At 39.8% G+C, this 14,173-nt stretch overlaps 1 protein-coding gene across 1 annotated transcript in view; it reads right to left on the reverse strand.

The window, feature by feature from the left end:
• LOC124722880 (vacuolar protein sorting-associated protein 13A-like) overlaps window positions 1-14,173 on the reverse strand; it is a 752,258-nt gene that overhangs the window by 427,744 nt on the left and 310,341 nt on the right. The window contains exon 26 of the mRNA XM_047248017.1: window positions 11,489-11,673. Coding sequence (XP_047103973.1) covers window positions 11,489-11,673 — 185 coding nt within the window. The remainder of the gene's footprint in view (window positions 1-11,488; window positions 11,674-14,173) is intronic.

Consider the following 14,173-nt stretch of genomic DNA (forward strand, 5'->3'; position numbering starts at 1 on the left):
CAGCAACATTATTCTCAGGTGGAAAAAGCTCTTGTTATTGTCTATGCTTAAAAAAATTTCACATGTTCTTCTATGGCGCTAAATTTCATTTAATTACTGACTATAAGCCCTTCGTTTCCCTGTTTATCCCACCAGTGTCCTTACTGAGCAAAGCCATTCATCATCTTTAGCACTGGGCTTTGTTCTTATCCTACTACAATTATGAGATGCACTTTTATCCCCCATCATAACATTAGAAAGTAGATGTCTTATCTCGCCTCCCCTTGGCCCTGACCCCTCATTTGACTAGGAAGAGCTGCTTTGTTTTCAGCTGGATACAGAGGCAAGGTACACAGTGCATGGCTTCTGCATTACCAGTTCCCATGTGGCAATAGACCCGGTGCTCTGGCAGGCCATATGCATGATACGACAGGTATGGCCTGACTGAGTTCTGAGTCTGGCATTGGACCCACTTGGTAACTTTAATGCACTATACCAATGCCCCTCTCTTTTGGATGATGTTATTCTCCTGTTAATGGAAGGGTTCCCTCCCTGCATTGTGATTCCAGCAGCTCTGCATCAGGAGGTCCTTTGCTTATTACATCACCGACACTGGAGGACCTCTCACACAAAACTGATGGCATGCCATCATTTTCTTTGACCAGACACCAATCAGGAGGTGGAACATCTTGTTGCAGCCTGCTGCAAGCCTTCAAATCAGCAGGCACACTGCACACTGGTGTTTTCTGGTGTTTTTTTCCCATGACTGGCATCTATGTGACCTTGGGAAAGAATCCGCAATGAGTTTGCTAGTCCTTTTTTAGACACTTCCTGGTTGTTGGCAACTAATGCTTTTTCCTGTTTTGCATCTGCTGCTGACTGTCAAGGCCCTGTTGTAGATATTCCCCATAGAAGGCTTACCTGGCACACTGGTTTGAGACAATGTGGTGCAATATTTCAAAGACTTTTGTACAGATAACAGCATTAACACATCATGACACCTCCCTTCCGTGTGAAGTCAAATGGCAAGATGTGATGCCTTGCCTGAACATTTAAAATGCAGTTGGACAGATAAGCAGCAGATTTCTCAGCCAAGGAGGCCCTAAAATCTGTTTAACCTGTTACAGAGTGATGCCAATTGGGGCCAAGCTGAGTTCCTGCACAGCTGTCATTCACAGACACTGCATGACCTCTTGTGTCCCCCAGGGGCATTGGTTTCATTAACATTCATGCCTGGCACACTAATTTTGGCCATAGCATTTAGACAGTGTCCTCAATGGATTACAGCCATCATCAACAGCCAGGGCAATTGCTGTGTCTTCATGTTTTGCTATGTCTGGCCACCAGAACCAGTCACTTGAGCAGGATGAGCACAGGGCCCCCTCCACGGACTGTGTGCCTGATGCCTCATTTATCATTGGCCCTGGCTTACCCGGGTGTTTTGCTGACCAAGATATCCCCACCTATCCTGGCAGTCAGGTCATTGTCAGTACCGAAGGCAGGGTAGCTCATTGTGGCAGGTGCTGGTGCCCTCCAATCCACTGAGCAGGTGCCACTGTCAGGAGGTATGGATGCAGGGTCTGCAATGCCAGAGCCTCTCCTCTTCAGTCTGCTGTCATCACTGCCCATGCTGGAGCCCCTGTTTGTGGACTCCAACACTGAGATGATCAGAGCACCATCGCTGGTCCTGTCCACCCCCTTGGTCAAGTGGACAGTGGGGATGCTTTCATCCCATTCACTTTCATCCATCCAGATGAACAGGGAACTTCTCAATCCTTTGGCTGCTGCCCTGACACTGCCTGATACAGCATGGAAGTCTCTTCAACCACAGCATTGTCATTGATGGTGCCTGGTCCTTCCCCAAAAAAGGGAAAAGAAGTGCAGTAAACGGATGGTACTAGTGGACATAAATCAGGCCACTACAGCAAACATAGTCTCAACACTCAAACAATGTACCAGAAAGTACCCAAGGTGGTCACCAGGTGCAGTTCAGTCACCGACCATCATCACTTGGTTTGCTGTGCACACACGGCACTACACCAGACACACATAACATGGACTTCATCTTTATAAGGATTGGCATGGGCCTCCGACACTCAGGTGTAGTGTTTTCTTATTCATGTCACTCAGTGACCCAATAAATTTGTATTTCTTTTGTGGCTGTGTGTGTGCTTGTGTTCCTATTTAGAATATTCCACAACATAGATCGTAACATGCTTGGATGCTACTTGGAATGTCATGCACATGGTTGGGTTTCAAGTTGCTGTTCTAGTTTGCGACATTTTACAATGACAGTTCTCTTGAGGTCATCCATCAACTTCAGGTATGCTAAAGATTCACTGCATCTCATGATATCAGTAACACTTTTAAATAGTTTTATGCAAAGGTTGCAGAAAAAGTGTGAAACATTCAGCTCAATGGAAAAAATTAAACATATGTTTAAGATCACTATGGTGGCATGAAATTTCATGCCTTTTCCACAAAGGTCCATGTCTCCAGACACATAGCAACCCACTTTAATAATTATTTTCTAAATGTAACTGAGAAACTTTGTATAGTCAGCTCAAAAGAAAAAGTGTTGCAGCATTCGAGACAATCAGTGCCACAGGCATTCAATCAACCTGAGATCACTTAACTTCTTTCCATGAAATCATAAAAATAATTAACTGTCTTCAAAGAAAAATTCTCATGGCATTAATAACATTTCTAGTAAAATATCAATAGCATGATTATAGATACTATACATATTTAATGCATCATCTTCACAATGTACCTTTCTATAAGTATGCAGTTATTAGACTTTTGCTTAAGAACAGTAGTACATACATTCATTTCAGGGTTAGCTCCCATAGTGGGGTTGACAACCTAGTGTACAGAGCCCTGCCTACCCTAAGGTGTGGGACATGCTGTCTGTGGCTCCCCCGTTGAGGCCAATCCCTTCTGGTCCTCCAGGTTGCAAGTTGAACACAAGGTCGATACCACTTATCATTGTGAGTAATCTAGCAAGGAATGCCAGACTGTTCTTATATAAATGAAATGCACAAAGGAACAGGAATATGGAAATACCAGTACTAACATTTAGAACGTGGAATGTTCATGCACTGCTGCAGATAGGAGTTATGGATAGTATTGTTGAAGGGATGCTAAGGTATGGACTGAAAGTTACTGCACTTCAGTAAATGAGGTGGAAGGGAAGGGGTGAGGTTCATAAGCATTAATTCTCCCTATATTATTCAGCAGAAGATGAAAGACAAGAGAAACATGGAGTTGAATTTATAGCTTCCAAGAACACATGTAAATCTGTTATTGCTCTCACTTTGCATAATGAAATAATATGTACTCGGGTATCAAAGCCAAATTACACTATGTCACCTTCATGAATATATATGCTCCTATAAAGAATCAGCTGAAGATATGGTAGATGATTTCTAAGATCAGCTACAGGAGGTTTGTGACAGAATACCTGAATATGACTTCAAAATTGTCCTTAACAACTATATTGCCAAACTGGGCAAAGAAAAGGCTTTCAGAAGCATGCTTTGTAAGCAAAGTCTGCATGATAAAACTAGTATTAATGGTATGAGGATTGCCAAGGATGCTTCTGTGAACAAGTTAAATGCAGTAAGTATCTGTTTCCTAAGAAAAAAAGTCTACAAAGGGCCTGGAAAATACCAGGAACAAATTGAGCAAACAAAATAGACCATATATTGGTTTCAAAGAGGTGGGATCTGATATGGAAAATAAATGCACTTTTCAAGTAGCTAATTCTAATCTTGACCATTATCTAGTAGAAACCAAAATGAGGCAAAAACCTGCTACGGCTGCCACAGGAAACACTATCAGAGAAAAAAATGGAATATAGAACAAATGAAAGATATGTCTACATCTACAGATTGAGGCACGAGTTACAAACAAAAGATGGCTAAGACCATATAGACAAAGAACGAAACACTATTAAAAATGACATTTTGACAACAGCATATGAAATACTAAAGGAAACAAGGAAACTTCGAAATCAAGACTATTATGATGTTGAAAGTAGACAGGCAGTGGAACAGAAAAAGGAAACACGACTGAAGTGCTTACAGCAAAATATGGCATTATATAATGAAAAAAGAATAGAGGCAGTGAAGTTATGTAGGATAAAAAAAAAGGAAAGTCATAAGGAGAAAGATAGAAGAGATGGAAAAGCACTATCAAAGGAATGAGAGTGGAAAGTTGTATTAGAAAATTAAAAATGGTACTCAAGAACATAGACTGAAATCAGTATGGAAGGATGTTGTTGTTGTGGTCTTCAGTCCAGAGACTGGTTTGATGCAGCTCTCTATGCTACTCTATCCTGTGCATGCTTCTTCATCTCCCAGTACCTACTGCAACCTACATCCTTCTGAATCTGCTTAGTGTATTCATCTCTTGGTCTCCCTCTATAATTTTTACCCTCCACGCTCCCCTCCAGTACTAAATTGGTGATCCCTTGATGTCTCAGAAAATGTCCTACCAATCAATCCCTTCTTCTAGTCAAGTTGTGACACAAATTTTTCTTTTCTCCAATTCTGTTCAATACCTCCTCATTAGTTATGTGATCTACCCATCTACTCTTAAGCTTCTTCTGTAGATTGAAAAACATAGGGGATAGGCTACAACCCTGTCTCACTCCCTTCCCAACCACTGCCTCCCCTTCATGCCCCTCGACTCTTATAACTGCCATCTGGTTTCTGTAAAAACTGTAAATAGCCTTTTGCTCCCTGTATTTTACCCCTACCAACTTCAGAATTTGATAGAGAGTATTCCAGTCATCATTGTCAAAAGTATTCTCTAAGTCTACAAATGCTAGAAACATAGGTTTGCCTTTCCTTAATTGATCTTCTAAGATAAGTCATAAGGTCAGTACTGCCTCACGTGTTCCAACATTTCTATGGAATCCAAACTGATCTTCTCCAAGGCAGCTTCTACTAGTTTTTCCATTTGTCTGTAAAGAATTCATGTTAGTATTTTGCAGCCATGGCTTATTAAACTGATAGTTTAGTAATTTTCACATTTGTCAACACCTGCTTTCTTTGGGATTGGAATTATTATATTCTTCTTGAAGTATGAGGGTATTTCACCTGTCTCATATGTCTTGCTCACCAGATGGTAGAGTTTTGTCAGGGTTGGCTCTCACAAGGCTATCAGTAGTTCTAATGGAATGTTGTCTACTCCTGGGGCCTTGTTTCAACTTAGGCCTTTCAGTGCTTTGTCAAACTCTTCACGCAGTATCATATCTCCCATTTTATCTTCATCTACGTCCTCTTCCATTCCCATAATATTGTCCTCAAGTACACTGCCCTTGTATAAACCCTCTATATACTCCTTCCACCTTTCTGCTTTCCTTTCTTTGCTTAGAACTGGGTTTCCATCTGAGCTCTTGATATTCTTACAAGGGGTTCTCTTTTCTCCAAAGGCCTCTTTAATTTTCCTGTACGCAGTATCTATCTTACCCCTCGTGATATATGCCTCTACATCCTTACATTTGTCCTCTAGCCATCCCTGCTTAGCCATTTTGCACTTCCTGTCAATCTCATTTTTGAGACGTTTGTATACCTTCTGCCTGCTTCATTTATTTTTATATTTTCTCCTTTCATCAATTAAATTCAATATCTCTTCTGTTACCCAAGGATTTCTACTAGCCCTTGCCTTTTTACCTACTTGCTCCTCTGCTGCCTTCCTCAAAGCTACACTTTCTTTTTCTACTATATTTCTTTCCCCCATCCCTGTCAACTGTTCCCTTATGCTCTCCCTGAAACTCTCTACAACCTCTGGTTCTGTCAGTTTATCCAGGTCCCATCTCCTTAAATTCCCACTTTTTTGCAGTTTCAGCAGTTTTAATCTGCAGTTCAAAACGAATAGATTGTGGTCAGAGTCCACATCTGCCCCTTGAAATGTCTTACAATTTAAAACCTGGTTCCTAAATCTCTGTCTTACCATTATATAATCTATCTGAAATCTTCCAGTATCTGCAGGCCTCTCCCATGTATACAACCTTCTTTCATGATTCTTTAACCAACTATTAGCTATGATTAAGTTATGCTCTGTGTAAAATTCTACCAGGCAGCTTCCTCTTTTATTCCTTGCCCCCATTCCATTTTCACCTACTAGTTTTCCTTCTGTTTCTTTTCCTACTATCGAATTCCAGACACCCTGACTATTAAATTTTCATCTCCCTTCTCTAGCAGAATAATTTCTTTTATGTCACCATACATTTCATCAATCTCTTCGTCATCTGCAGAGCTAGTTGGCATATAAACTTGTAGTACAGTGGTAGGTGTGGGCTTCATGTCTATCTTGGCCACAATAATACATTCACTATGCTGTTTGTAGTAGCTTACCCACACTCCTATTTTTTTTATTCATTATTATAACTACTCTTGCTTTACCCCTATTTGATTTTGTATTTATAATCCTGTATTCACTTGACCAGAAGTTTTGTTCCTTCTGCCACTGAACTTCAATAATACCAACTATATTTAACTTTAACCTATCCATTTCCCTTTTTAAATTATCTAACCTACCTGCCCAATTAAGGGATGATCTGACATTCCACACTCCGATTCATAGAACACCAGTTCTCTTTCTCCTGATAACGACGTCCTCCTGAGTAGTCCATGCCCGGAGATCCGGATGAGGGACTATTTTACCTCCAGAATAATTTACCCAAGAAGACACCATCATCATTTAACCATAAAGTAAAGCTGCGTGCCCTCAGGAACAATTATGGCTGTAGTTTTCCCTTGCTTTCAGCTGTCCGCAGAACCAGCACAACAAGGCCGTTTTGGTTAGTGTTAGAAGACCATCTCAGTCAATCATCCAGACTGTTGACCCTGCAACTACTGAAAATGCTGCTGCCCACTTCAGGAACCACACATTTGTCTGGCCTCTCAACAGATACCCCTCCATCCCTCCATTATGGTTGCAGTTGCACAGCCTTCCCACCAAAGACAGGGTCCATGGTTCTTGGGGAGGAGGCGGGGGGCGGTATGAAGGATAAAGAGTGAAATTTGCTGACACATAAACAAGGTGTTCTGAACGAATGGAAAGAATACTTCATAGGAATTCTGGAGGGCAATCCTGTCAGAAGTGAGCAGCCACTTTAGAGGAAGTACAGAATATAGTGCACTGATTAAGAAACTACAATGCACCAGAAAGTGATGGAATAACTGCAGAACTGTTGAAAACTGGAGGAAGTGGTCTACATAAGTGAATCCACAAACTTATGAGGCTGATGTGGAATCAGGAAAGAATCCCAGAAGAGTAGACCTTGGGTGTAATCCAACCAATACATAAGAAGGAAACAAGGCTTTGTTATTCAAACTATTGAGGAAATGCCCTGCTGAATGGAGCCTATCAGATTCTTGTTGGTGTTATCTACAACAGACTAGTTCCATATGCAGAAGAGATTTTGGGAGAATATCAGTGTAGATTACAGCCTGACTAGTCAACAACAGATCACATATTTGGCTGAGGGAAATAGATGAAAAGGCATATGAGTATAATACTGAGCCTCATAACCTCTATGTAGACTTCAAACAATCCCTTGATAGCATACGTGCCGACTTTTGAAAAGGGCTATCACTAAAACCCATGCACAACAAAAAATCTAATGCTTTTCAACATACCCCAGCATGATGGAAATAATAATACTTCTGGGCTGCAAAATACAATACTTCATGCTTTAAATAGTATACTTCAATGAAATCACATCTACATACATCACATGCGAAATCCATGTTAAACAGCAGCAGGTGAATACTGACTTGGAGCTACACAACAGGATTTCCTTCATAAATTAAGCAGATATGAAATAATTGAAAAAAGCTTTAAACAATAAAACTTGTTTAATGTAACACAGATTAGAAATAATATAATACACACTGCAAATCACATGCAAGTTCAACTTCATAAAGTCATAGTTGTGGCCTTTTCAGCTTCCTGCAAAAAGTCTTCAGAAAATGTGTTGTCACAACAGGGACCAAAACACTTGGTCTTCAAGACAGAAATAGACCCCAGAGATTAATGGGACATGGATGATCTAACTCTGTTCTATTTTTCTTCACAAGGCTGAAAACACGTTCACATTCTGCATTGCTATTGGGTGTGGTGAGAATAGAGAGCATTACTCTAGAAATTCCATTATACTTAAGAAGTCCGTAGGCTCCACAAATTCTTGATATTTTTGCCCAACTGGGATCACTTGCAGGATCTTGATTTGCAGCCAAAGTGTCATCTACTTGAAAAGCAGTGAACTGCACCTGCAGCTCATTCACCACCTCATCTATAGTTTCATTCTCTTTCTTGCATAACATGATAGGAAACTGTTCCAAAGAAAATTAATAGAAGAAAATTGTTCATCTTCAAATTTGTCTCACCTAGCAGCTTGTGCATGCATAACACATCATCCTTGAGTAGAAACTTGTTGATGATGCTGTCTCAGGCAGTACAAAAGTAGTTTCTCCCTGATAAAAATAAAAGAGACTTATCTGTATCCTTCAGATCATAAACTAAGTTCGAAGTCTGAATGCCAATAATAAACCCATCATCACTTCTCTCATTTTGAATCTAGCTGTACTCAACTTCAAGTGACGATGGGCTTTTGACCAATTTTGGCTTAACAAACTTGGTAAACAACTGCTTTAGCAAATCCATTAGAAGTTCTAATAAAAAGTGAATTTGTGAGGAAGAAATCTGAAGTGCAACATTCAATTTGTCAAATACAGGAATAGGCACATGTAGGAAAGTGAAAAAGGCCTTGTTCAAGTTTGAGGACAGGAACATCTTCTTCTGATACTCTTTGGATCCACTTTGTGCAACTCTAGGTATTCTGAAAGATGCAAAGCTCATGGAAATGTTTTGGGTACACAATGTTACATCCTCTTGAAGAAAAAAAGAAGCAGATCCCATTGGTCCAGCAGTCTATCCAAATACCTGGCTGAAGATAACCACCTAGTACACACACGGATCAGAATTTTTTTGGCTCTTTATTGTGCAAGTTCTGAAATTTCTGAAGACATTCTTTTCTTTTGACACTCTTCTCTAAGAAATAAAATATATCAACAAGGATCTCATTCATTTTAAGTGGTAATCTTCCAGCACCTTTTTCACTGCTAGGCTAATCTGGTGTCAAATGCAACCTATGAAGGCAGTACCTGGTTGAACTTCCTTCAGCACTGATGAAACACCATTTTTGTGTCTTATCGTAACAGGAGCATTGTCGGAGCAGAAAGCCACACAGTTTTCAGTTAGTATGTTATGAGAATTCAGCTGTGATAACACCAGGTTACCTATGTTTCACCCTGTTTAGTCCCTGTGTAATGCTGGTACTGATAGCACAGTGCTCTCTACTTTTTCCTGTGGAATAACACAGAATGTAACAACAAAAGGATACAGCTTGGCATTTGCAACATTGATTCCATCCATTACCAAAGCAGATGGTCTATTCTGAAGGCACTTAACAACTTTGGATGACGCATTTTCTGCATTTTTATTTACAATGTATGTCGTTTTTGTGCAACCACAGCTACATTTCTTTGCAACTTCTGATGTAGGAAACGTGTTCTTAAATAAAGTACCTGCATGATCAGCTGCACTTAAGGGCGCATTGTGTTCCACCAAAAAGGAAGTAAACAGAGACTTGGCCCTGATTACATCACTGTCAAATTTTCCAGACTTGGCAGAAAAGGTGTTGATTTTCTTGTTATCTTACTTTGAATAACACAACTTACATGTTTACCACACTTAACATGATTACTTAAATTGTTTCTTCCACCATGTGGAATATTAATATCACACCCACATACCATGAAAAAGGTAAATTTTTCTCCCTTTCTTGATTTTAGTATGCACAGAAAATCAACAGAATAGGATTCTTTAAATATATGGAAGAACAGTTTCTTGTTGGATTTATCCATGAATCCTACAGTAGGAATAAAGCGTATGAAAATGTCTGAGACCAAATGTACTGAAACATCAAAAGTAACCTGGATCACTGAATGTCACATAAAATTATAACATAAATACTGAAGGCAGTTAAACACTTCATTGAAACATGTCAAACCACACAGTCTTAAACCATTAAATGAACCAAAGTGAACTTCATGAATAAAGAATATGCACATGGTAAAAACACACACACACACACACACACACACACACACACACACACACACACACACACACACACAGATAGAATAAATGTAATTATTCCACACGAGGTTAAAGAATATGGGTTAAATCACAACAAGCAAATGGAGTGGAACAAAGAATTTGCAGAGCAGGGCATGTCGACACAGAAGAGCTGTTATCCTACTTTAAATTCAATTCAAATGATGACAGTTAAAAATACCAATCATATCAAAGAGTGAGTTATTGACTATCGTAGACTTGCCTTTGACCCATGCAAACAATCAATTGCATGGAAGTGGGTGATTACTGAATGTTAATATTTCATATTTTTGTCCACAAAGTCATAAAATGACACCATCCATCCATAAAACAATAAAAGGCTCCAATTTCTGTAAATTTTATGGATAAACCATATAATGTGGCATGTTTGTGATAGTCTTAATATGGTAAAAATACTGAATGATTTTCTATTGCTTGGATGTGAATTCGGAGGTGGTGACTGGACAGAGGAAGGGGAAAATGTTCAATGGAGGGTGTGGGGCCAGAGTGTTACCAGAGACTGAGACCAGGATGATTACGGAAGCAGAGGATGTGTTGTAAAGATAACTTCCATCTACATAGTTCAGAGAAGTAGGTGGTGGAGGGAAGCATCCAGTTGGCCTAGGTTGTGAAACAGCCATTTAAATTTAGGATGGCATGTTCAGCTGCATGTTGTGCCACTGGGTGGTCACCTTTGTTAGGTTATGCCACCAGGTGGTCTACTTAGTTCTTTTCAATATTTTGTTGGTGACCATTCATCCTGCTGACGAGATGGTTGGTAGTCGTACCAACATAAAACGCTGTTCAGGGTTTGCAATAGAGTTGGTATACGACAAGCCTGCTTTCACGGGGTAGTCTAAGCCTGTGACAAAACTGGAGAAGGTGGTGCTGGGTGGATGGTTTGGGCAGTCCTTGCACCATGGTCTACCATAGAAACATAGTCCCTCTGGCAAGGGGTTGGGAGTGGGAGTGTCCTAGTCCATCCCTTTGCCACCAATTAAATTAAGCACATAAAATGCATTCATATATGAACATAATACTTAGCAGCTCTTGTCTGATTATCAGTAACAATGTAATACATTCCCATTAAAATATGGTTATGGAGTATGTTCCTAGGAATTATTCACAGAATTGTTTTGTTATTAAACACTCAAAAGGATAATTTTCAAATTATTAGACCTTGTCTTGCCTGAAAACAACTTAATACGTTTGTTATTAATGAGAAAATGTGTATCTAGCACTTGGGAAAAGTTTATGCTGAATGCTGGCAGAAGAAGTATTTGAACAAGAAATGTAATGAATGTTCCATTCTTACTTCATCCATATCGCTGAAGAGACGAAGCTGTATGCCCTCCAGATTCAGACGAATACTAACTTCATGGCGACTGTGTTCACTTTGGTTAAAAAATGCTTGAAGCTTCCTCACTGTGGAGTCTTCATTGTGATCAGTTGGAGTAGGAGGTTCGAGTGGTGATGGTGGATGAGAATTAAGGTGCGTATCTGTTAACAAATTGAGCAAATAGATCATTACAGCTGAAGCATTCAGTTGTAAGACTTTCATAACATTGATTAAACTTATGTTGACATATTGTATATCCTTATATCTTTCAAATTAGTAGTTCATAAGGAACTAATCTACAGAGATTTTTTTGGAGATACTTCATACTCTTATCAATAAGAAATGGAAAAATCATCGTACTTTTGCAACAGTTCAATATTACGCATGTTCCATGTTTACAGTTATGAGAGAAGTGACTGCCAATGATTTGTATTTCTCTTTCATTACTGGTCATAATTTGTCACAAGCAGCACTGAGCAACTATTTTTTGTATCAATGTCAGAATTTTTATCATATGTGACCATGGATCACACATGGTAGTGATGTTCTTTCTACAATTGTCTAGTTAGTTAGTTACACATTCCATAGGTCATTTGTATGATTCTTTTATTGAAATAATGTGAAATGAGTCAGTTTACAAGATATGTACACATGTTTAGCATTAAGCTTAGTGAAATCATTAGTTTTAGTCCTACTCATCCAACTACACTTAAAAACAAGTATTTTTTCCTAGCACCCAATTTTTAAATAGAAAGTTTCCAGGGAACAGAAGGAGTTGTCCAGGAGAGATGATTTCTAGGTTATATTTAAAACATGCTAATTTAACTATACCAAAAGTATAAACTACTGTCGACATGAATTTAAATATTTTTGAACATTTTTGTGATTAGAAGTTAAGAAGCTATACCAGGAGGAGGCATAATAACTAAACATTGAGTGGGACCATTGCATGCCCCAAAATTTGTATATTGTCATAAGGCAGCAACCATCCACTTTGCAGTGTGTGAATTCATGGCACACAGAAGCAAACTGGTAGTCATTTTCCACAAAAATCCAATTTTGAAACAATGTCCAGCTGTTCTCACATGGCACTTTTACAAATAGTATCCAACAATTACTTTTTCTTTTCTTCTTAAAGTCCGTTTTAGTGAGAGGAGAGAGAGAGAGAGAGAGAGAGAGAGTGTGTGTGTGTGTGTGTGTGTGTGTGTGTGTGTGTGTGTGTGTGTGTGTGTGTGTGTATGATGACGAAATGGAATGTGAGATGGATGTTTCTGGTGTTGCATAGGCCTTTAGGCATGCAGTCCATTTATCACCAGAGCAAGACTATACTGAGCAAGTTAGTTCAATTATGATATGCAGGATCCTTATCTAGGAGGATAGCACAAAAATTCCTCTTTCGTTTTCATTGTAAACAAATGCCAGAACTTCGTCTTAAAGAATACTGAATGTATTGGTCAATCCCTTGCTTAGTTCTTGTGGAATCTGGGCTAATGCCATCAATACTGAACAAATAAAATAAGTGACAAATAAAAAAATCCTTCCAAAGAAGAACATCTTTCACAAAATTGTAAGGAGAAAACTGCAGTACACCAGACAGAATACCATAATATTAAGCAATTAAGAAACTCACATAAAATACACACATCAAAAAAAGTTTTGCATCAGCCTGGTTCCCAGAACTCCTGAAGATAGACATTGACTGTGGATACTGTATCACAGACACAGGCCCTTTGACTGTTCAGATACGTCACTAAACCCACCCAAAGATGTAAAAAAACCATGCACGAACAGCCCCTATTAGACGGAGGGGGTCCGACAGCCTACCAGCTCCAGTCATTCCACCATGAAAGAGGTACATGGCTTGCATTTCCGTAGTTCAACCATGCCTAGATGGTCAATAATGCAGTTCGATTCTGTCTGCATTGTTACTTTGTGCCAGAAAGGGTCTCAACAAGGGAACTGTCCAGCCATCTCAGGGTGAACCAAAGCAATGTTGTTCGGACATGGAAGAGATACAGAGAGACAGGAACTGTTGATATGCCTCGCTCAGGCCGCCAGAGGGCTACTACTGCAGTGGATGCCTACTACCTATTGATTATGGCTCAGAGGAACCCTAACAGCAATGCAACCATGTTGAGTAATGCTTTTTGTGCAGCCACAGGACATCATGTTATGACTCATACTGTGCGCAATAGGCAGCATAATGTGCAACTTCACTCCTGACGTCCATGACGAGTTCCATCTTTGCAACCATGGCACAATGCTGTGTGATACAGATGGGCCCAAAAACATGCCGAATGGGCAGCTCAGAATTGGCATCACGTTCTCTTCACTGATGAGTGTCGTATCTGCCTTCAACCAGACAATCATCAGCGACATGTTTGGAGGCAACCTGTCAGGCTGAATGCCTAGACACACTGTCCAGCGAGTGCTGCAATGTGGAGGTTCCCTGATGTTTTGGGATGGCATTATGTGCCAACGTACGTCGCTGGTGGTCATGGAAGGGGCTGTAACGACTGTACAATACGTGAATGCCATCCTCCCACCAATAGCGCAACCATATCGGCAGCATATTGGCGAGGCATTCGTCTTCATGCACAATAATTCATGCCCCCATCACGCTCATCTTGTGAATGATTTCCTTCAGCTATGGTCGCAGGT

This window comes from Schistocerca piceifrons, chromosome X, assembly GCF_021461385.2.
Source record: "Schistocerca piceifrons isolate TAMUIC-IGC-003096 chromosome X, iqSchPice1.1, whole genome shotgun sequence".
Classification (NCBI taxonomy): Eukaryota; Metazoa; Arthropoda; class Insecta; order Orthoptera; family Acrididae; genus Schistocerca; species Schistocerca piceifrons.